We start from the raw sequence: 21,597 nt of genomic DNA, 5'->3' as shown, positions 1-21,597 counted from the left end.
AATGATAAGGCTAAGTAGATTTTGAGAAAAGATGAATGATCACAACCATATTGTCCTCAGCTGCCTTTTTCTTGCTTTTATTTTTATCCCATCTATCCACCAGCCTTTGAATGTTTTGGAAGTGTTTTGCAAGACAAAGTTGTACGTATCATACATTAATGAGAGTAATCAGAGAAAGCCCTAGAGAGAGCGTGTCAATGAGCCAGGCTGAAACCTTTCAGCTTTTTTTCACAGAAGAACCTAAAGAGAAAGCCAGCAAGACTCTCCTTTCCCTTGCATTAATTAATGAAACTGAAACATACAGACGTTGAATTCAGAGAGAGCAATAAATTGCAAGCAATCAAAATGAAAAGACATCTCCTTAGAAACGATGGAGTTGTGATTTTTTAAACTTGATTTGATTTGATCTTCACTCTAACCAAAACCCACCTGCATTCATGGCTGTGGGGGAACAAAGATAATACCAGGCACTAAAGTTATATACAAGGTCACAAAAACCCACACGCACGCACACACATGTTTCATCATCAACACTAGCTACTAGCTAGCTACTATCATCTCAGAATCTCTTAGGACTATAAAAAGAACATGACAATCAAACAAGAAAATCTAAGTAAAGATATCAATTATAAAAACCAAAAAAGCTCAGATCTTTGAATGGATTTGAAGATACTAACATCTTGAAGGAGGCATGAGATTTAATCCTAAATCATCCTTGTCCAACACCAAACGAGCCTTGTTAGTCTCCATATTTCCTGGATTAGAACCATACTCTGGGTGCAATCTTTTCTTGGATTGTAAAGGGACACCAAACAACTTTGTCTTGCAACCATTGTTGTTGGCTTCTTCAAGAAAGGTCAAAGAGCTCTGCGAAGTAGTTGTTGGAGAGTTCAAAACATGAACTTGAGGAGCTTGCTTAGGGTTGTTTGGAGCAGTGGTAGGATAATAACCAAGAAGCTGGTTTAAAGGCTTTTGTGCCAAAGAACCATTAGAAGTAACAGGATTAGCAGTAGCATATGGTGCTGGGCCACAAAGAAGCAGAGAAGAAGAGTAGGAATTGCTGGGAGCAACAGGCTTGACATGATTTTGGACAAAGTAAATAATATCATTGTAAAGCTTTTTCATGTGTGCAAGCTCAGACATTAGCATATTGTTGCTTCTCCTCAGTCTCTCATTATCTTCAGATAAGGCAAAAACTGAGCTATTATATCCACCTCCACCGCCAATAACTGTGGCGCTAGCAACCCCTCTTGGTGGTGAAGTGAGAGGAGGCGAATCACACCAGTTGTTGTTGGCTGCTTGCTCATCTGAATCAGAAGGAGAGATACTGGTTCTGCTTGAAAAGGGAAAGAAACTGGGTCCGTTAACACCAAAGGGAGAATGTGGGTGGTGCTGATGATGGTGGTGCTGATTGATAGCTACTTGTGGCTGAGCCGTTTTCCTTCTATGGATTTCACAAAGCAAATGCTTCTCTCCCTTCTTGAAAAACTCATTAGCAAACTCCCATCGGTCAGGTACAATCTTCCTAAAACCCTAATGCACCAAACAATCAAAACAAAACCAAATCAGTATTACCCCAAAAAAAAAAAAAAAAGCAAAAGCAAAGACGCAAACTCTTCAACACATGACATATATCAATCGAGATTTCAGTTATTATTACATATGTATTGAGTTGCCTGACAAAGCTAGAGAAGTTGTTGTGCTTGAAATAGTTAGGAAGGAGATCACGAGCAAACTCAGGCGGTCTCCAAACAACGAAAGTAGTGTCATCTTCACCCCAAGAAACTATATGGTCAGTGGCTGGATCATCTACCAGTTGATAGGTTTTGGTAAGGAAGGGAGCTGGGACTGACTTGTGGGAGTCCAATGAGAGCAATATCCCTTCACAATTATCCAACATAAGAGCCATTGGAGATCAAAAGCAACTTGTATTTTTCAGAGACAAAGAGAGAGATGTGTAAGAGAAAAACAGTGAGGGTTTTGGCTCTGATGGATAGAGACTAAGGAAGAGAGAGTGGATGTGGTAATGTGAAAACTTGGGCAAGGGTATGGATAGAAATGTTGGTGAGGAGCTTGTGTTTTTAACCTTTTATGTGCTGTGTGATACAGTGAAAACTAGGGGGGGTGAATTGACATTGTATAGTAATTTGTTTCCCTCCTCGGTTGTGTAGTGAGAGAGAATATGTGTCTGTCTGTCTAGGACTGTGAAATAAGGGCCTTTCAAGACAAACCCGTGACCTCTCTTTCTCTATCTCTGACATCGATCCCTTGCACAGCCACTTAAAATCAGGCACAGGAGGATGGTGCAGGCCTGCCCTTTTTGAATTGACAATGCCACCCTTCCCTTCTCCCTTTCCCTCCCTCTCTCTCTCCATTTTCACTGCTTGCAATTGATGGTATAGTCAAACTCTTCATTACTACTATTCCATACTTGTCTCATGATTCTTTATCTCTTGATCTTTTTGAACAGACCTTCTTTTGGTAGTGTTACTTAATTACACAGTACATTTCCTTAATTGAAGGTTTTTGCCTCGTCTTGTGGTAGATTTAACTGAGGTTTTTGCCTCGGCTAGAGACCTTCTTTTGATAAGCTTGCTAGACACATTTCTAAGAACTTGGCCAGGTGGACAGGAAGGAAGAGGTGTTTGATAGATTTTAGCTTTCTCTAATCAATCTAATAGAATTGAAAGTGTGTGTCTATTGTATTCTTTTCATCTGGATTCAAGTTTTTTGACAGATGGATACGGGTCAAGTGGCAAGTAATTCGAGGGTGAAAGGGTATTGTGGGCATCAACAGTTTGAGAGGATTCAATGCAGATAAAAATATTAGAAAAGCAATGGAGGTTTCAAATTTTCACCCCATGTCAAACCGATCGTCTCTTTTTCGTTTTGTAGCTTTCCTTTTGTTGTTTAATATTACCAACCCAACACCCAAAAACACACTCTCCAATTTCGAATCCCATCATTTTCTAATACTCTAGCTAGCTAGCTGAAGATATGTAAGGTTAAGGATACATCGATCTACGTGATGGGATTGAAAGCCTGTTTCTTGGTGACGACATTTCTTCTTCTTCTTCTTCTTCTTCTTCTTCTTCTCCCCCTCTTCCATTGCTTCTCTTGGAGCACTTTCTTTCTCATTATACTCCAAACTTCAATATCGATATCATAATAGACATGCTCTCTGGCCACAACTACCTTTACTGACTAACTTACAATTATGTTCATGGCTCTTTTCCCTCACTACATACTATACTGCCCCTTTTAGCCCCTTATAGTATAGTAGATTACTAGTACTTTATATGCGCTTGGAGCCTCCAACTTTGGCTCTTTCGTGGCTCGGCTTCCTTGGTGACGTGTCTCAGGTGATTGAATTATTGGCCCCAAAAGTTTCCATGGAAAATCAACAGCTTTTTTTTCTCTTTCTTTTTTGTAATGGCCCGAGAAATATTTGTTTTTATATGCACCCTCCTTGCTAGCTAGCTAGAGATCAGACAGAGAACCAACATTCATGCCCTTGAGATTAAACAATGACATCTGCTGCGAGCTTGGCTATATGTACCACAAAACGAAAGAAAATATATTCAGGAAAGGAAAGGGAGCTCGGGTTTTACAGCTACAAGTGTCAAAATATGAACAAGATTGCAAGAAAACCATATATAGCAATGAGTGGGAACCGAAGGATCCAACATGTAAAAGTGAGAAATGGATTCATTTCATGATGAGTGGCAACAAGGGTAGGGACACAGGGAGGTCCCAAGCAAAGCAATAGGAAAATGGAGACTATAATTATTTCACATAGATACTCAGCTGATTATCTTGATCATGTCTGTGATTCTCATTATTGGAAAAACAAAGTTAAACTGTCATTGTTCCCCACCAAGTAAAATCCCCTCCCCCTTTACAATTCTTTTTGGAAAATTCAAGCCCTATATTGTTAACTACCTTACAAAGTTTTTGAAATTCAATCTAATCTTACTGAACAAGACACATCTTGCATTCCTTCCCCATCACCATCTTATCCCCCCACATCCTTCATATTTTATTCCCTTTTGACTAGGATCTTACTTCTTGTCTAATGTCATAAGTAGATATATTGTAAAATAAATATATAAATATTTCAAATTCTATCTAACCTAACCGTAATTGCGATAAAACTAATCAGAACAATTAATGCTAAAACTAACAAGCAATTTACATGCTAAAACTAACATATAAACTGCTACGAATGCATCAGCAAAGTTTATGATACAAATTGTAATTTTTAAAAAATATAAAAATAACATATAAATTTCCACTGCTATAGTTGATATCAGAAATATGTAATAAACAAACACAATTTAAATGACTCGAAATGTGGAACGATCGAGAAATCAGGAAACTTCATGTACATGACAGCCAATGTGTGGTGCCAAAGGAAATTTAACTCTGTCACATGAAAGATCATTACCTAGTTCAAGTTGTCGAGTTCCAGAACAATTAATCTGTCACATGATGAATAGCTAGTATTGACACGAACAAATATTATTAAATAGAAAGGTTGCATGTGGTAGTAATTATTTTGTATCCCTCTTTGCATAGATTGTGAAGAAATTAACTAGAAATTGTTAAGAAGAAATGTCAGTTTCGAGTCCCGATACTCAATTAAAATGGGAAATATTCTCTCCTTGGTCCAAGAAGAACATAGTCTAAAAACTTTCATGTACTCTTCTCTCTCTCTCTCTCTCTCTCTCTCTTTCTGTGTCTGTTTGTGTTCTTATCTTTCTTTTCTTGATTCTCAGGCTCAACCCTTTACCCTTCTGCTCTCTGCAAGGTTACAGCGGCTGACATGGAAACTGTCCTTGTATTTTTTATAGTTCTGTGTGTGTGTATGCCATTCTCGTGATACATGTTTTGTTTTTATCTTATACAAGATATATTTATCACCACCCCTCCATTCCCTTATTCATGTTACATGCATACTTCTGGGAATATTTCCTAATATGATCCCCTGTAGATTTTTCCCACAAACTAATAATCTCTTTTGCAATTTACATACGATGGATGATCAGTTACTGAAATCGGCTTGGTATTTGGTTCTTGCTGTTTAAAGTTTAAACTTGTCTTTTGATCATCTTAAATTATATAATCAAGAAAAGTTACCATATGCATGTGATTTTTTTTTAAGAGTATTTCCGCAGAAGCTATTACAAAGCCAAACACACCATTAAAATCATTTCATAAACACGGCCAACTGCAGTCTAAAACACGGTTAAACAAGCACACAGTGGCATTTACAGGAATTTAACTCCATACTGTATGGTTATCCATTAATCCAATTGCGAACCATTTGATGGCCAGGTGGGTCCAACAATCATACAATGGGACCTGTAGCATTGATGGAGAGAGCAGTTTATGGAAAATAGGTAACATAAGCATGAATAGTTAATGAGTAAGCAGGTAAATTTCATGATTCGTGGAGCTGTTTTTCCAAGTGACTTTTACACGGGAGGACATGCATGTATATAAGAAAAGGAATTATGTATAGAGAAAGGGTCCACAAAGAGTATGGAAATCTAGAAAACAAAGGCTGGTCTTTTCTCTCACAAGTTGTCAGCAACTTAGACACAGATCCGACCGAGCCCACCACCATCACTAGCAAAATCAAACTCAAAACACACTCACACACACAAACACAAACAACACCTCTACACGTTGAAGAGCCAAGAAGATTCTATTCTAATTTCTAAAACGCAGTGAAAGTGAACCCCACAAGACCTCTCAGCCTATTTTATCTCTCACATGACCACCGCCGATACCTTCCAAAAACAATTACTGTATATTCCCATTTATTAATAAACAATTGATAACAGTAATAATTAGATAATCTACGTAATGAGGATTTCAAGGAGAGACAGCTTAAAACACAGAGCGAATACGGATTGAATTAATTAAATTAATCGCTTAAATCCCCGTATTTAAAAAAGTTAATCCTTCAATAATAATAATAATAATAATCTCTCTAGATCTCTGTCTCTAAAATTAAGAAGAATCAAAATGTGTATTCAATACGACAAGCTACAAGGTTCTTTCCTGCTTCTGTCTTTTCTTGCACTCTTTCTTGTCTATTTCACTAACCCTTCTAGCTCTAGCACTGCAAGAACCACTATTTTATACATATGTTTAAGCTAAAAAACCATGCATGCACAAAAGCATCTCACTCAAACCTCTCAAACATGCAGCACACACACATATGTATAGTAATAATACTAAAATATAAGAAAATATTATTCAATGTTAGATATAGAGGTGGTGGTCAAATTGAGATGTTGAAGAAGAGGGCACCGTTTATTTATCTGAGAGAAACTGAGACTATGTGTAAGGGTCACGAGGGGATACGGATCCCACGAGGAAATGGCACTCTGATATTAATGGATAGGACAAGATACCCGTTAATTTGTCCATCTAGCTAGTGCCCTCATGTAACCAGTCTTATTTTGTCCCTTTGTGTTTTATATATATATTCACTTATACGTACTGTGACGGACGTCTCTCCTTTCAGATGACAATTTCCAGGATCATATACAGGAGTCACGGTAGTCTGTGGGAATAGAAATCACTAAAAAATAAATAAGTGTATCAGTAGTTTTGTAACTCGTAAGTCTCAATAATAGATACAATGACCTGCCTAACGGATAGGTTTGACATTGAAAAAGTGAGCGTCTAAATATACATGCAAGTTTATTATTGGAAACTAAAAAATTTAAAACACATGAAGAGGGATAACCCAATCACCCAATCAACAATGCCAAATATCAGCAGAAGTAGAGACACAAGGAGACTAGCAAGCCTAAAGAATGGATGTGACAGAAGACTCGGACAGAACATAAAGACTATTGTTACTCTAATCGAAAATGAGCACTACCTTGATGGTGAGATCTTTGACATAAAACATAAACGTGTGAAATTTAAAATAAACATTATTATCACAATAAAATTTCTAAATAGAAAGTAATGACTTCGTAATATAAAGTATATAAAGAACATTAAATAAGGTAAAAGTGTGTTGTGGTGTATGTAACATAATATGTCAAATATTAGATATGAAAAGGCCCTTATCATCACCAATATACAAATAATTTATCAAGATACGGTTCAAACTCGATTAGATTCGCAAGATTGGCAAATATTAGATATCGAGCGCAATATTGGCAGTCGGCTGTTGTCTATGGCTATGAAGCTAAGAACATTAACGGGTTGTATGACCAAAATAGAGGCAAAGTTGGCACCTGATATAATTATGAAAAGAACAGTTACTAGACCACTGTGAAGAGCCATTATTCCTTATGTTTTGTTATTAATTGCCCTACCTTCAGTCGGTGTTAGAAAATCCCTGAAAGCCATGAAAATCATCCTTGTTTTGGGAACTGTTGTAGTTGTTGTTGGAATGCTAATTACCATAAAAGTGTACTCTGCCATGACTAAAATTACGACTGTTGTTATATGAACCCGAGGATTGATAATGTGCAACATTAGTGGGTGGTGGCTGAGCTGGCATGGTCAGTAGAGGAGGAGTGACAACCATTGATTGAAAAGAGATCTTGTGAAGGAACTTATGGGTAAAGAGATGATTGTGAGCATCTACATACGAAAGAGGTTTTGTCTGGATCACGAGTTTGGTTATCAGGTCTTTGAAGTCACCATGAAACATATATAAGTTAAAATCATCAAGAGAAATTGGTTGGTCAACAACTGCTAATTTATTAAATAATGTTTTTACCTTTTGCATATATATAGTGATCGAAGCATCACTTTGACGAAGATCTTGAAAAGATCTATGAGGTTGCATAATGCAAGAATTAGATGAGAAAGCAACCAAACACAATGTGAGGTTTGACAATCAACAACAAGATGCAGCACATCCATTCAAATAGAATAAAGAAATGCACTCAAAATAAGTTGATTTTGTTGCTTTCAATGAAGAAAAGAAGGATTAATCTGAAGAGAATAACCATTAGTAGCAACCATATGAGAAGGAGGACACGACAAGGAGCCATTCACAAAGTGAAAAATACCATGGCCATATGATTTCATTTGCATTCACCAATAAAGATAATTTTATAAACTTCAAAGAAATAACTTACTGAGCATTAAATAGGGGAACAATATCTGTAATTAAAGCCTTCATAGGGGTAAGATTCATGGCAGCATCAACATAGGAAGAGCTGAAATGTCAGTCTAAAAAAGAAGAAGTCTACAATGGTTAAGAAGCACTGATAGCCTGTGGAATGTCGGTCTGCTAAGGAGCTGGAACGCTAGTTTGTTATGGGGAAGAAACAACAACCAAGGCAGAGTCCATTAGAAGGATGGAAATAGAGTTTAATGTGTTAAGACTCCAATACCAACTTAAGAAGAACAGGAGGCTTGACTTATTAGTTAATCAACATTTCATATTTATATATGTAGAACATTGTACAATAGTTAATATAAAGATTACAACACAAGATTAAGCTTATCAATATTTTCTAAATATATACATCTTATATTGAGTAATTTTCTATAATAACTTTTAATATTTATAATCATTCTATCATCCAGATTTAATCAAAATTTAAAATAAAGATATAACATAAAAAATTATAATATTCATAAACATATTTTTCTAAACTTAAAACATTAGAAATTTAATCATTATTATAAATAATTTCTTGCAAATAATACAAAAAAAAACCATTGAATGGTAATTTGTAAGTGTACGAGACGGAAATATAACTAAACAAGAATGTTCTTAGAATGTAATAAAATTGAAAGGTGAACTATTGGTATTTAAAAATATGATACAATTTTTTTTGGTCTTATATTTTTAAAAAATAAACTTATATGTACTCTTTCTTTATATTATATTCTAAGAAAATCAATTGTCATTCTATATTTATCATAATCTTAAACAAATTTAATTATGATAAGTATTCATTAGAAAAATATTTTTAAAACATACTCGTAATAATATTTTTAATATTAATTTATTTATTATAAAGGTTTATTGTTAAAAATAATATCAAACAAACATATCATAAAAATAGTATTTTTCTCTATTAACATGTTATGCTACTTATAATCACAATTAAAAGAAGAAGACAACTATCGTTCATTGCGGGGGTTAAAAGTTCTCACTGGATAGTTTTGCCAGGTTAATAATTTATAGAAGGGTGAAACAATCAGGGCTCTCAAGGGTGCTCGAGAGAAAAATTACTTTGACACATGCAAGCTTAAATTAACAATTATATATTTAATAAATTCCTTCAAAAAAATAAAGTTTGAGTCTATAGTAACCATGATTTTTCAATTATAATTAATTATATAATGAAAAAAAGTTGAAAATTATTGACCCTTCTACTCAACCATAAAAAGGAAAGGAATTACATATATTCCTCGACCCGTTTCTTACCTAAAAGTTGTTTCAAACAAGGAAATAACATTGAAATTTCAATTTAGTCATGTATTTCAAATATATTTTAAAACTTAATCTAGAATAAGGTCCGAGTCACTTATTAACTTAGCTTGACTAGGGTTAACTTAGACGCAATTTCTTTTTTGAAATAAAATCAAAAAGACATCGTTTTAATAAAAATAATGTCAACGGGTTTTCAATCTAATAATTTCCTAGAATCAACCTAGATCTTTTATCAGTCAGGCCAATCTAATAATTTCCTAGAATCAACCTAGATCTTTTATTCAGGCCAAGTCAATTCCTTTTCTATTTTTTTTCTTTATCCGGTACATGTCTATGCTTCGAATGGGTCTAAGCTAACTATTTAGTTCATTATAAGTTTTATAAATATGATTTTAAATGCAAATGATATTATATTTGTAGGAATCAAAATCAACCAAAGACATTGACCCAAAAGAAGCAAAGAAAGTTGTTTTAATTGACTGATTAGAAAGAGAAAGGAATCTTAAATTAATGAAGTACTTTAGAATAATGTGGATTTCATTTGCATGCAAAAGTTCCATTCCTCTAAAAAAAAAAAGACGTTAAAAAGCAGCTTCCTTCAAACCTAATCTCTTGAGCGTAGGTCCAAAAGGGTTTCTACATCAAAATATGATCCTTGCATGGACTATAGTTTCTTGTCAATAAAAGAAAGCTCATTTTAACTCACTTTAGAGTTACAACCTTTCCTCCCTCATCTTTCTTCCTTTCTTTCTTCTTTGATAAAAACATTGATTATACTATAAAACTAAAGAAACTTTGTCGTATACCACTACGCAAGAAAAGAAGAGAACTTTGTCATATACAAAGGATAATGGGTTGATTATTGCAGGTGTACAGAACATATATTCTACAGAAGATGAAAATTCTCACACCAAAAAGATGTTTACACTTTACATGATCCGCTTGATGCGATGTTTGGACCCATAGATTCCACTAATGCCATGCTTTTAATCGGTGCTCTCGATGATCAAGTCTTGGCAAACATATCATGTCTAGAAATGGGCCCAAAATTAAGTTTTAGTACCAAATTACAATATTTTATCTATGTATGACCTAAATATGATCAACCCAAGAAAGCATGCTAGACCCCGAATGTCAAAAAAGACAACAGAAGAAGAACGGTGGTTTAGTATATTGGGTTCGGAGAGGGAACATAAAGGCTGTTGGATCACATGCACATCACATTCTTTTTTCTCTTCCTCTTCTCTTCTTTTGATACTGTGGCTGATGAACGTTAAAGAGAGGGAGGAAAAAAAAAGGTGTTTAAAAAAAAATTAAAAGGGATACCCCACAAATTCAAGGCTGCTGCTGCTGCTGCTCTACTACTACTCCTCAATCCAAGGGATTCCTTTGTGATGATCAAAAGCCTTGCCTGGGTCCCTCCATCATCCTCGCCATCATTTCATGCATATATATGAAGACCCACCTCTACGTCCATTACTCACAAAGCAATTATACGTTCTTAAAGTGATTTTTTTTTTTTACTATGATGACATCCAATAATTCAAGATACAAAATATTGGGAAATCTTGATGAGAGTTATGATCAGTAAATTGATCGGATGGTGATCGATTCATTATCTTCTGGGGAAATGAAGTTATCTTCAAATCATTTGCAGTGTTGGGCTGATCCGGGCTGTCCAGTTTTCTCTTATTTATTTATTTATTCTCCCTCTTTTTAACATATTCCTATAATCATACAGATATTATTGCCAACTAATAATCCACTGAGGAAACCCTTTTGGCTGGTCAATCATGTCAATCAAAAAGCTTTGTGAAAGATCTGTTGTAGATCACTCAACCAGCGCACAAAATTTGGATGGTCCCTAATATCGAAAACTATCCGCTCCAATTTGTTCACTATTTGATTCTCACGCGCAGCGATATAGCAAGTACTAGGCACCCACATAAACTCTACTGTAGTCGTTCTTTTGGATCATCAATGGTGTGATTCAAGGGGCTACCATTTAATGCTTTCTGTGTTGCGTTTTTATTGGAAAAAGAAACTAGTTAATTTAACCTCGGATGAATATTGTTAAACCTGAAGCAAATTTCATTGCCATCTCCAAAAATTAATAATATTAATTAAATAATATTCTTGACTTAGATTTAAAATTTAAATTATATCTCAATTAATTAACCATCACACGCGTTGTACAAAGTATGCAGTGGTTCCAACTTGTTGGCGCGTACTTTGTATGCCTTGACAACTTTTCAATTAATAAATTATTATTTTAAAAAGAAATTACTTTACTACTTTCACCCAAACTTACAATTAACAACAAAACCTAGACTAAAAGGCACAAGCACCTCTAACTACAATGAACTAAATGTCTTTTTATATATCCAAGAATACACGCGTAATTTTATTGTGTATAAAAAATAAAAATAAAAATATCTAAATATCCCTACACAGACCACTAATATTTTGACTTTAAGAGGTATTTTGGTTATTTATGATTTACAAAACATTGAATAGACACAAATATTCCCATACAACTCAATAATGACTAGTGCATTTCGTACAAATACCAAAATAATCATGTTCCAAAAACATGTAATTTTTTATAGGATTAACAAAATAGTCATTACACTATAGCGGGGAATAAAAAATTATAAGAAGGGCTACAATCAATCCTTCTTTTGTTTTAATTGCTTGTTAATAAATCTTCCTCTTGCCACGAACATTATAATTTGATGTGGCTTTTTTATGTAGTATTCTGAAAAGACAATATTTTCAAAATTTTGTTTATGTAATGCTATAGACAGAGGTTGTTAGTTAGATTTTATTTATCAATTAAGAATTGGGTTCTATGTTAGGGAATAATCATAGATGGTTAACCAAATAATTAGCAAGTGCGGTAGATGCTCATTGTTAAAGATTTCTTGGACACGGCCTAGCTAAAATGTATAGGCACTGCCATAGAACTTGCGCATGCTAACTGTTAGACAATTGTAAACTAAGCAGTTTCAAGAGAACGAGGTAAGAGTAAAGACAACACCTCAAGCTAGCTACGCGCAATGGAAATATTCCATATATATTGGGGACCCCTAGCAAGTTGCAACAGAGCTAGCCTCGTACCCGAGGCAGGAGGTGTGGGCATAGCAAGATGCATGTTCAGTTTTAAAAGGGAATAATTTTGGCTGGTAATAAGAGCATAAAATGGAGAGAAATAGAACTCAGGGATGTATGTAAAGGATCATACGAAAAAAGAAGGGAAGAGAGATACAAAGTGGAGGTAAGCGAACAGAGATATGATGCCCTAATACCCCACAGGTGAAAGAAGAAAAGGAAAGTAGGAGAAAAAACAGCTTTATAGGGAATAAGGAGAGGATTGGATGATTGAACTCTAGTAAAGTCACTCTTCCATTAAATTTTGAATGTTCATTTCATGTCTAATTGTACATTTTTTCATCCAAGTCTTTATAAAAGAGAGAAGGTAGGGGGGAAAGGCAAAGGAGGCAGGCATTGACAGGACAGAGATCGGCTAGGGTTTGCGGTGGAAGTGGAGGTGGAGGTGGAATAATAATAGATAGCAGATAGTTATAATCATGGGGGAAGCATATTCACTTTCCTCTTTGTCATCACTTTCTAAGGCATGATTAGAAAAAAGTTCATCAATCTTCTCTCCTCCCCTTAAAGAAAAGCATTCCTCTTCCTCTTACCCTCCACTTTTGTCCAATACTCACCCAATCAAAAGACTTGCTTCCCAAGGCTTCTACAATACTACTCCCTTTATATATATATTAATTAATTAATTCTAGGAGAAAAGTTGAAGACCATGATGATTAAAATTATACCTTGTTAATCAGCTATTGATTCTAGTTGGATTGGCTTGAAGCTTCAATTACAAGATTGTATGTGGTGGGTCAATGAACATTTAATTGCCTGTTTAACTACCATAATACTTGACAACACACGTTTCCATGAGCCGATTTTGGACCCATTTTTATGAGCTAAAAAGGTGTTAGGGTTTATAACTCACCTCCCTTCAATCATACGCTGACAAATATATATATATATATTATGTGTGTGTGTGTGTGTGTGGGTGTTGGATCTAATTTAAATTAGGTGGTTCTTTTGGATAAGATTACATAAATGTATCTCCGGAGAGGGAATATTTTGTTGAATTTTACCACCTATACACACACACACACACACGGGTTTTTGTGCATGGAGACAAGCTTAGCAAGGACGCTTCGTGGGACATTATAACATACTTCATTTGATGCATGGATCTAGTCCTAACTATGCTCCAGCGCAGCCCAATCCAACTGGATCATTGGACCAAAATATTAATCTCGGCTTAGTCCGATAAATTAACCCAAAAAACTTGAAATTCAGATTCTAATTTGTTTGAGTTTTTAGTTAAATAGGAAAAGATATTTACTTTATAAATCTTGGTGACTTGATTAAATTTAATAGTTAAATATATCAAGATATTTTTTATTTAGAAAAAAAAACAATGTCTTTTTAAAATAAATTGTTAAGACTCTTTAACCCTAATCTTTTTTTCAAATCAACCCCTAGATTATTCAATTAGCGAAAAACATTTAACAACTAAAGAATAAATAAAAAAGAAGATAAAAGGGGAAGGATGAACCTGGAGAATTTAAAAAAAATACCATTGTTTCTTTGCTGATGAGCCACTGATAAGCTTATAGAACCACTGGATCAATCGTACAACAGTATCTTCTTCCTTGTCAGGCAGACTAATTAATGCAGTAATATTCTTGGCCACCTCATCCCCTCCCTGCGCTCCCCCCCCCCATCTATCTGTCTCCAAGTTTATTATTTTGTTCTTAATTACATGCTTGAATATCATAAAAAAGAATTTAAAAATTCGATGATGACTATCTATAGTGAAAAATAAAAGAATATTATTAAATAATTAATATTATTTTCGAGGAAATAAGTATTAATTATGAAAAAATTACCGTACCATCATATAATTTAGTTGCTTTTACACTAGTTGTTTGTTTTGAAATATTACAATATAAATTTATATCCATGAATATAAAATAAATTAACCTATAGGATGATATTAAGATGTAAAGTGTTATGTGCATGCCGAAATTTAGAATGCAAACTGTAATTTTTTTAAAATATAAAAATAAAATAAAAAAATTAATAAAAATAATTAGGGTAATTTTCCAATAATTATTTGCGTTAGCCAATCAACGAAAAACTATTTTACTGATGAATTGAAAAACACACATCCATAAGCCTCTTATTAAGCGAGAATCAAACAAATCTTAAACTAGGCAGTGCAGCCCAGCATCAGTTTCGTGATCAAAATGCTCGTGGTCCAGTGAAAGGACATTTAGTGGGACGGATGACCCTCTACGTCGTCGTCAGGCCAATAATTGATTTACAATAAACCTTGCAAACATGAAAACACCCTCTAAACTGGCGGTGCCCTCTAAACTGGTGGTGATTTTGATTGACACCATATATATATATATAATCCTTTATTTCAACCCCTTGATTATTGGATTTTGATTGACATTTGACATTCCTTTCCTTTCATTCCACTTGTAAATGGAATTATATATGAGTTGCTCATGTTTTCTTGTGAAATAACATAATATCATTAAGAGATTAGTAAATTAACGTAAAATAACCAACCTCTACCTATGTTATCATAAAAACATCATTTATAATATTTTAAAATTAAAACTATTTTATTTATCGAGCTAAACTTGTTGCTGTATAGGTTTAAATTGAACAGGTTCATTTTGATCAACCTAATTTTTTTTAAAATAAAAAACCTAAAACAAAATTATTATTTTTAATGTCCAAGTTTTTTCATTAATCTGATTTAAGCTAGATATCAAGTAAATGGAATTGGCTGTTAAGCCAAATCTTGTAACTAGGATATGAACACGGAAGGTTAAAAGTCAGAAATATTAGTTCAAGGTTAATGTTAATTAAATTGACCTATACGAGATTTTTTTTATGGTTTAGGCCGAAGGCCCAGAATGGTAACTAAACTTGGTCGGATCCCTTTCATGGGCTCCGAGGGAAATAATAAAAGCGTACAATATTCTGCTACCAAGAACCGAAAAAAGATAGCTATCGGATATCACACACCAGTGTCCGTTTGGAAATCTGTTTTTCATTAAAATTATTATTTTTTAATATTTTTGAAATATTTTATTATGTTAATATTAAAAATAATTTTTTTAAAAAATATTAATATAATATATTTCCAAACAAAAAAACACTTAAAAAAATAATTTACATCAAACTCACAAACACCAAACACTTTTAAGTCAGGATCACACAACAACACATAGCTGCATCACACTCCAGCAACAGCCATAATCTTAAAGCCAATATATAGCAACAAATATCAACACTATTTTGATGTTACTTGAATCACATGAAAAGAATCAACCACGCAACTGTTACAAGATTAATATTCTTACTAAAAAATGCAATGATATGTATCGTAAAACTTGATGTAAAGTAAATGGAATTAAAAAATGTAGTGAAATATTTGGTAAGACTCCAGCAATATCCATAATCTTTAGCCAGATGAGTTATTGCAGTATAAATTTCGTCCATTGGGGGAAAAATGGAATTGAAAAATACAGCCGAATCATGTCGAAGCATAGCCAAAGCATACCCAGGCTTATTCTAAACCATGTAATTCATTAAAACAGAGTGCTATGCTCTAGATATCCCTAAATTAAGAACCTTGCAATTTCCAAGACATGTCAATAAGCAGACAAGGAACTCAATTTATGCAAGATTGAGAAACATACTATAGATGGAAGTTCCAAAAACAGCAGATATTATTATAAAGCAACTCGAGATTCTAATAAATACAAATGGAAAGAAAACATCAACCTAGATCGTTATCCTGACCTGGTTTCTCACTAGAGCATGTTTTCTACAACAATTGACTCCCTTCATCTTTTGATAGTAGATCAACATCATTTGATTACATAGTAATGAACTCTTTTTACAAATCATATCAAATAAGTTTTTCCTTTGCAGATTTAGTGAGCATGAGCCTAAATAGGGATGAAGGTAATAGCACTCCGCCATGTGTTAATGGCACTCCAATTTCAGCCAAAGAAAGATGTGGCTGGACAGACAAGTGGAGTGTCATTTGCACTTGATGCAATGCTATTAGTCACGCTCCTAAATTAGCAGAGACAAATTTGTAAGTTATTGAATGAGATAGGACAAACCTTCCAAAGCAATAAATGTCATACCAATTTCAAAATGCTTCAAAAAGAAACTTCAACATGTCACCAGAAAAATATATGACACAAGAAGAATTTAACATTTTCAAATTGTTTATACCAATTTTCAGTTCCTTTCAATTCATACACAAACCACCCAAATGGATAAAGAATCCCATTTGCACCTGGAAGTCTTTTTGCATGCAAAACATTTGAAGAAACATTTACACCACAAAAGTTCAACAGCAACCAGTATGCAAGCAATAAGCAATTATGAAAATGCCATGAACAATGCATATAACACTAGATAGCATTAGAGCTTTCATATGTATCCCATTACATATAGACTTCCATGCCAATAAGCTTGGAGGAACGACACAGGGGACAAAAACTAAGCTTACTTTCACAATCCTTACAGAGGCAGAGATGCTTACAAGGTAACAAAAGCATGCAAACTTCATTGACTCTGCAAGCCTTACAAGTCATCAGCTCCTTCATGTCATTATTGTCATTGGAAAGGAGGTGAAAATCAATGACACGGCCATTGCAGCATGAAGCTGTATCATCCACCTCACTGTCACCACAACCTTCTTTACTATCTCTACTTTGAGCATAGACTTGCTGGATGTTAAGCTTGAGGGCATTTATCATGTTTTCATTGTATCTGGCCCGTTCCTGCCATGCACCTGCTTCCATAGACAACTGTTCCATTTTCTCTTCAAGTTCAATGTTCTTCTTATTAATGCTCTCCACCTCTGCTTCTTTCTGACGAAGTTTTTGAAGAACCTTCTCTTCCACAAGTGAGATAGTTTGAAGTTGGTCAGCTTGGACCTTCTCTAGGATGGTTTGCCGCAGTCGATCACCCTATTAGACATACAAGCAAGTTAGAAATATTTTCTAAGCACCTCACACTATGATAACGTGATAGGCAAAAAATAAAATAAGAAAAAAAAAGACATTTAAGTAATGCAAGAAAAGTTCTCATTAAGTCGAGCAGGTAAAACCAGTTTGGTGTACCCCATCTTCTCCTCCACAACCATCAATTCAATCAAAATCAAAGAAAAGAACACTTCAAACAAAAGCAAAGCCTATCAAATCTTCACAGCACGAAGGACATGAACTGCCAAAGGAAAAAATTAAAGAATGACGCCCTCCAAAATACCTCTACCAACATTTTTCACACTAACTCCCACAACAAATGGAATTCCGGAACTCTACTTAGAAAGTTGAACGCAGTCATTGAGTTCCAATGATTTTGAATGTTTTACATGGTGCCACCTAAGAGAATTACTGAACAACATAAAGATCCCCAGACAAAAGACAACCACACCACCATGCATCTAGGATTAGCAATTTCCATCTTTGTTGTTGAATCTATTGATTTAATGCAGTCCAACATTAGTTTTAAACCTACAAAAACAATTCATAAAGCAAATGCTTACATCTAATTGAATAAATATATTAAAGTAGATACAAATAAATAGTGAAGTAATACTGACAAGAAGCATAATCACCAGAGAGAGAGAAACAGAGAACCAACTCTTCCCAATTATCTTTATATTTCATTATTCTAGATTTTGAAAAAACTGTGCTTTTGAAGTTAAAATGATAAACAGGCAGACTTCAAATTCCTAGGTGCAGTGTGGAATTCATGCATCATGAAGTATCACTTTGCAAGCCTAACTGTGATAAGAGGCAAACATGCAAAAAATATTATATAACAATATAGAAACAAATCCAAGATCCAATACACAAACTGCTTAATTCTGAGTCATGGGATGTGAAGTAATCAAGTACTTAAACTAACAGGTCATAGATGACACACATCAGTATAAGAAACATATTAAATGAAGCTGCAGCAACCAGTATTTGCAAATTAAATGAAGTGCAGTGAAATAGCAAAAAAATGTAACAAAGTGAAAGGGAAGCAAATAAACCTACAAAAATAGCAACAGGTAAGCTCATTTTGCATTGAAATAAAGCTGTTATCTTTAAACAAATCCCAACCTGAATTTTGAGGAATTTATCAACCTCCACATCCTGTCGCTGCAATTCACTATCAATATCATCACCAATAAGAGATAACAAGGCCGAGTCACCAGAAGATGAAACACGGGTATTGTCAAGAGACAACCCTAACCCAGTTGAGACTGATCGTGCTTGCAAGAAATCAACAGAGGAAATCTGGGAATTATTCTCCAAAAAGTCTTGCTCCTTCAATCTCTTTCTCTTGGGTTCTAGCCCATAATTCCATTGCAATTCAAGTCCCCCATCACTGCCATCATTCCCAGGACCCGGAGCAAACCCCACCACATGAACTAGAACAACAACCACAAAACACCCAAGACTTTATGACTTGATTTAAGACCATGCTAGCTAATTACATAAAACTTGGTAGCCAAATTGTAAATAATCAAGCTTGATTTATCCTAAAATGGATAGAAAATTAGTAGCTGATATTTGTTGATTAATTAACATAAGCAAATAAACTAAAAAAATCCACCGTCTAGTTCGCAATGACTTCTTAGCTAGAAAAATAAATCAAGCAGTAAAAAAAGAAGTCGGGAAACTTACAAGGAGGGACATAAGGAGGATGCTGAGACTGATCTTGCAAATTAGAGGGATTAAAATAGGCCACTGCCGGAGAAATCTGGCCGTCGATTGCATATAAATTCCTGGATTGCATAAAAATTGAAAAAAAAAAAAAAAAAAAACGTTAGCTTTAGAAGAAATTAATGTAAAATTTGTCCTTTTTAACCTAATTTACCTCAAATTCTTAGATTGTTGTTGTTGCTGTTGAGGTTGGTAGTGCTGTTGAAACTGGTGTTGGGGATGAGCCATGATGAGAAGGGAAACTCCAGAGAGAGGGTGGGGTGGAGATGGGCTCTCTGACCATAAAGGGAATGGCGAGGTGGCCGATGGCGGTGATTCTTTGTATTTTCCAGAAGGTCCTGAAATTATTGTGAGTTTGTGTTTTGGCCCCGATAGTTTAGCTAATTAATAATTTGGCTGGTTCTTGGTTCACCGTTTGACTCTACTGATTGGGTTAGGTCCGGTCTAGTGTATTAACTTCCTGTCCATGTTTGATGCTAAACTACGTCGTTTATATGATTTCTACGTGATTAGTATTTGATAATAATTTAAGTGGTTTTTTTAGTGGTTGAGAAAGTTTGTTTTATTTAAGTTTTTAAATTTAAATTTCAGAGATAATATTTTTTTTTTTTAAAAAAAGGGTTTGTTTGCCACCTTTTGTACTTAAGTCAAAGATTAATAGATTTATGAGTCTGGGAGAGAACATTAGAAATAAAAACCCCAGAAATTGTTATATGTAAAACTACATCATTGGAAACCCGCCCAATAATTATTTCAACGTTCCCTTATTTAAAGACACGTTAGCGGGCAAACTCAAGAAATTGAAAGAGAAGCCTAAGCTTCATTTAAATTAATAATTATTAATGTAAATAAAAAATATTATTAACAATAATTAAAAAAAATTGAGAGATAAATGTAAATCATGATATCCAATCAAATAAAATAAGACATTCATCCCGATTATATTTATTAAACTTTTTTATTTCAATAATAAAAAATAAATTCACCCCTTGAAAACCCTAAAAACATGTGATTTAAAAGACAAATATAAATAACTCAATAAACTTGCCCTCAAAAAAAAATAAGCAAGGCCAAACATATCAGTAATATTATTTAAAAATGAACTTCATATATATAAAATGAATAAAAGTATTATAAATAAATTAGAATAATATCTTCAAATATCAAACAAAAACATAACAACTAAAAAAATATTTATATTAAAAAAACATGCAAAACTCGTGATTTAAATCATGTGACCGAAATAAACCCATAGAAAAAACTTGAAGATAATCATAAAATTAATACTAAAAAAATCTAATGCATAATAATAAGATTGTACAGAGTAGAATCTCCAACAAATTAAATGTCAGAAGATAAAATCAAGAAAAAAAAAATCAAATTATATTAAAAGATCTAAACAAATGAGGGTGAAAACAAAACATTAATTAGAGGGATAAAAATTTTCAATGGGAGGATTCAATTGAAATTGAAAAATAGCTTTAATTAAAGGAAAAACAAATCAAAAGAACAAAATAAAGAAATAAAAAATTTAATTGAATGATGAAATTGAAATATAAAAAAAAACTCAACAAAAGTGTCAGAGAAAAAAAACCAAGGATTGAAATAAAATATAAAACATATGAGAAATTATAATTAAAAAACTAAATTGAAAAAAAAACTTCTATAAAAGAAATAAGAAACTAAAAGAATAAGGACTAACATTTTAAAAATATAAAAAAATTATAATTGAAGGACTGGATTGAAAAGAAAAATACTTCTATAAATAGAAAAGAAACAAAATAAGAAGAAATTAAAAGAATAAGAATTGAATTTGATAAATAAGAAACAAAAATGATAATGTTGTGCATTACATGTCATGAGACAAAAAAAGAAAGGGAGAAAAAAATCAAACGACAACCAGTGACAATCTAACCAATATAAGTTGTCACTCACTACTTCCACATGAAGAGGGCACAATGGTGTATCCAGGGAAAACAGCGGAAAGCCAGTTTTGACCATCGGGTGATGTCACATGTGTCACTTGATCGTGCGGATTCTATCCATCAATGGTGAATTTTTTATTTATAATTTAATATTTGTTTTGCATGGAAACTAGTTTTATGTTATTGTTTCAATATAATCTAGTTTATTGTGACAATTAGACAACAGTTTTGTGCTAATCGCTTAGTATATAAAATTTTGTTCATGTTGAAAAGGCAACCAGATAAGCATCTTGTTAGCAACTAACAATTGACAAGGAGATTACATTCTCACCAGGCACGGGCAGGAAGATTTTATATAATTAAGCTGCTCCTTTGTCTTATTTTTCAAATATTT

At 33.7% G+C, this 21,597-nt stretch overlaps 2 protein-coding genes across 3 annotated transcripts; both read right to left on the bottom strand.

Annotated features, from left to right (window-relative positions):
- Window positions 1-237: 237 nt before the first annotated feature.
- On the bottom strand, window positions 238-2,225 carry LOC118035950 (heat stress transcription factor B-4). Its single transcript, XM_035041627.2, has 2 exons — window positions 1,661-2,225; window positions 238-1,533 (listed from the first exon to the last, which is right to left on the bottom strand). The coding sequence occupies exons 1-2, from the start codon at window positions 1,907-1,909 to the stop codon at window positions 673-675; spliced, it is 1,110 nt and encodes a 369-aa protein (XP_034897518.1). The 5' UTR covers window positions 1,910-2,225; the 3' UTR covers window positions 238-672.
- A 13,516-nt stretch (window positions 2,226-15,741) lies between these two features.
- On the bottom strand, window positions 15,742-19,606 carry LOC118035961 (probable BOI-related E3 ubiquitin-protein ligase 2). Of its 2 annotated transcripts, XM_073404247.1 has the most exons (5): window positions 19,433-19,605; window positions 19,240-19,340; window positions 18,673-18,983; window positions 17,100-17,529; window positions 15,742-16,621 (listed from the first exon to the last, which is right to left on the bottom strand). In XM_073404247.1, coding segments are annotated over exons 1-5 (918 nt in total). In that variant the 5' UTR covers window positions 19,507-19,605; the 3' UTR covers window positions 15,742-16,619. The 2 variants fall into 2 exon arrangements, with proteins under 2 accessions (XP_073260348.1, XP_034897526.1); XM_035041635.2 differs by lacking the exon at window positions 15,742-16,621 and having other exon boundaries at window positions 16,958-17,529; window positions 19,433-19,606.
- Between the last annotated feature and the right edge of the window lie 1,991 nt (window positions 19,607-21,597).

This window comes from Populus alba, chromosome 14, assembly GCF_005239225.2.
Source record: "Populus alba chromosome 14, ASM523922v2, whole genome shotgun sequence".
Lineage (NCBI taxonomy): Eukaryota > Viridiplantae > Streptophyta > Magnoliopsida > Malpighiales > Salicaceae > Populus > Populus alba.
This window is presented reverse-complemented; position numbering and strand designations above follow the sequence as displayed.

Coding starts and splice junctions, on each gene's coding strand:
- LOC118035950 (XM_035041627.2), bottom strand. CDS start 1,909: ATGGCTCTTATGTTGGATAATTGTGAAGGGATATTGCTCTCATTGGAC. Junction 1,534..1,660: donor TCAGGCAACTCAATACATAT/GTAATAATAACT, acceptor TTGGTGCATTAG/GGTTTTAGGAAGATTGTACC.
- LOC118035961 (XM_035041635.2), bottom strand. CDS start 19,506: ATGGCTCATCCCCAACACCAGTTTCAACAGCACTACCAACCTCAACAG. Junction 18,984..19,239: donor TCCTCCTTATGTCCCTCCTT/GTAAGTTTCCCG, acceptor TTGTTGTTCTAG/TTCATGTGGTGGGGTTTGCT. Junction 17,530..18,672: donor ATAAATTCCTCAAAATTCAG/GTTGGGATTTGT, acceptor TATGTCTAATAG/GGTGATCGACTGCGGCAAAC.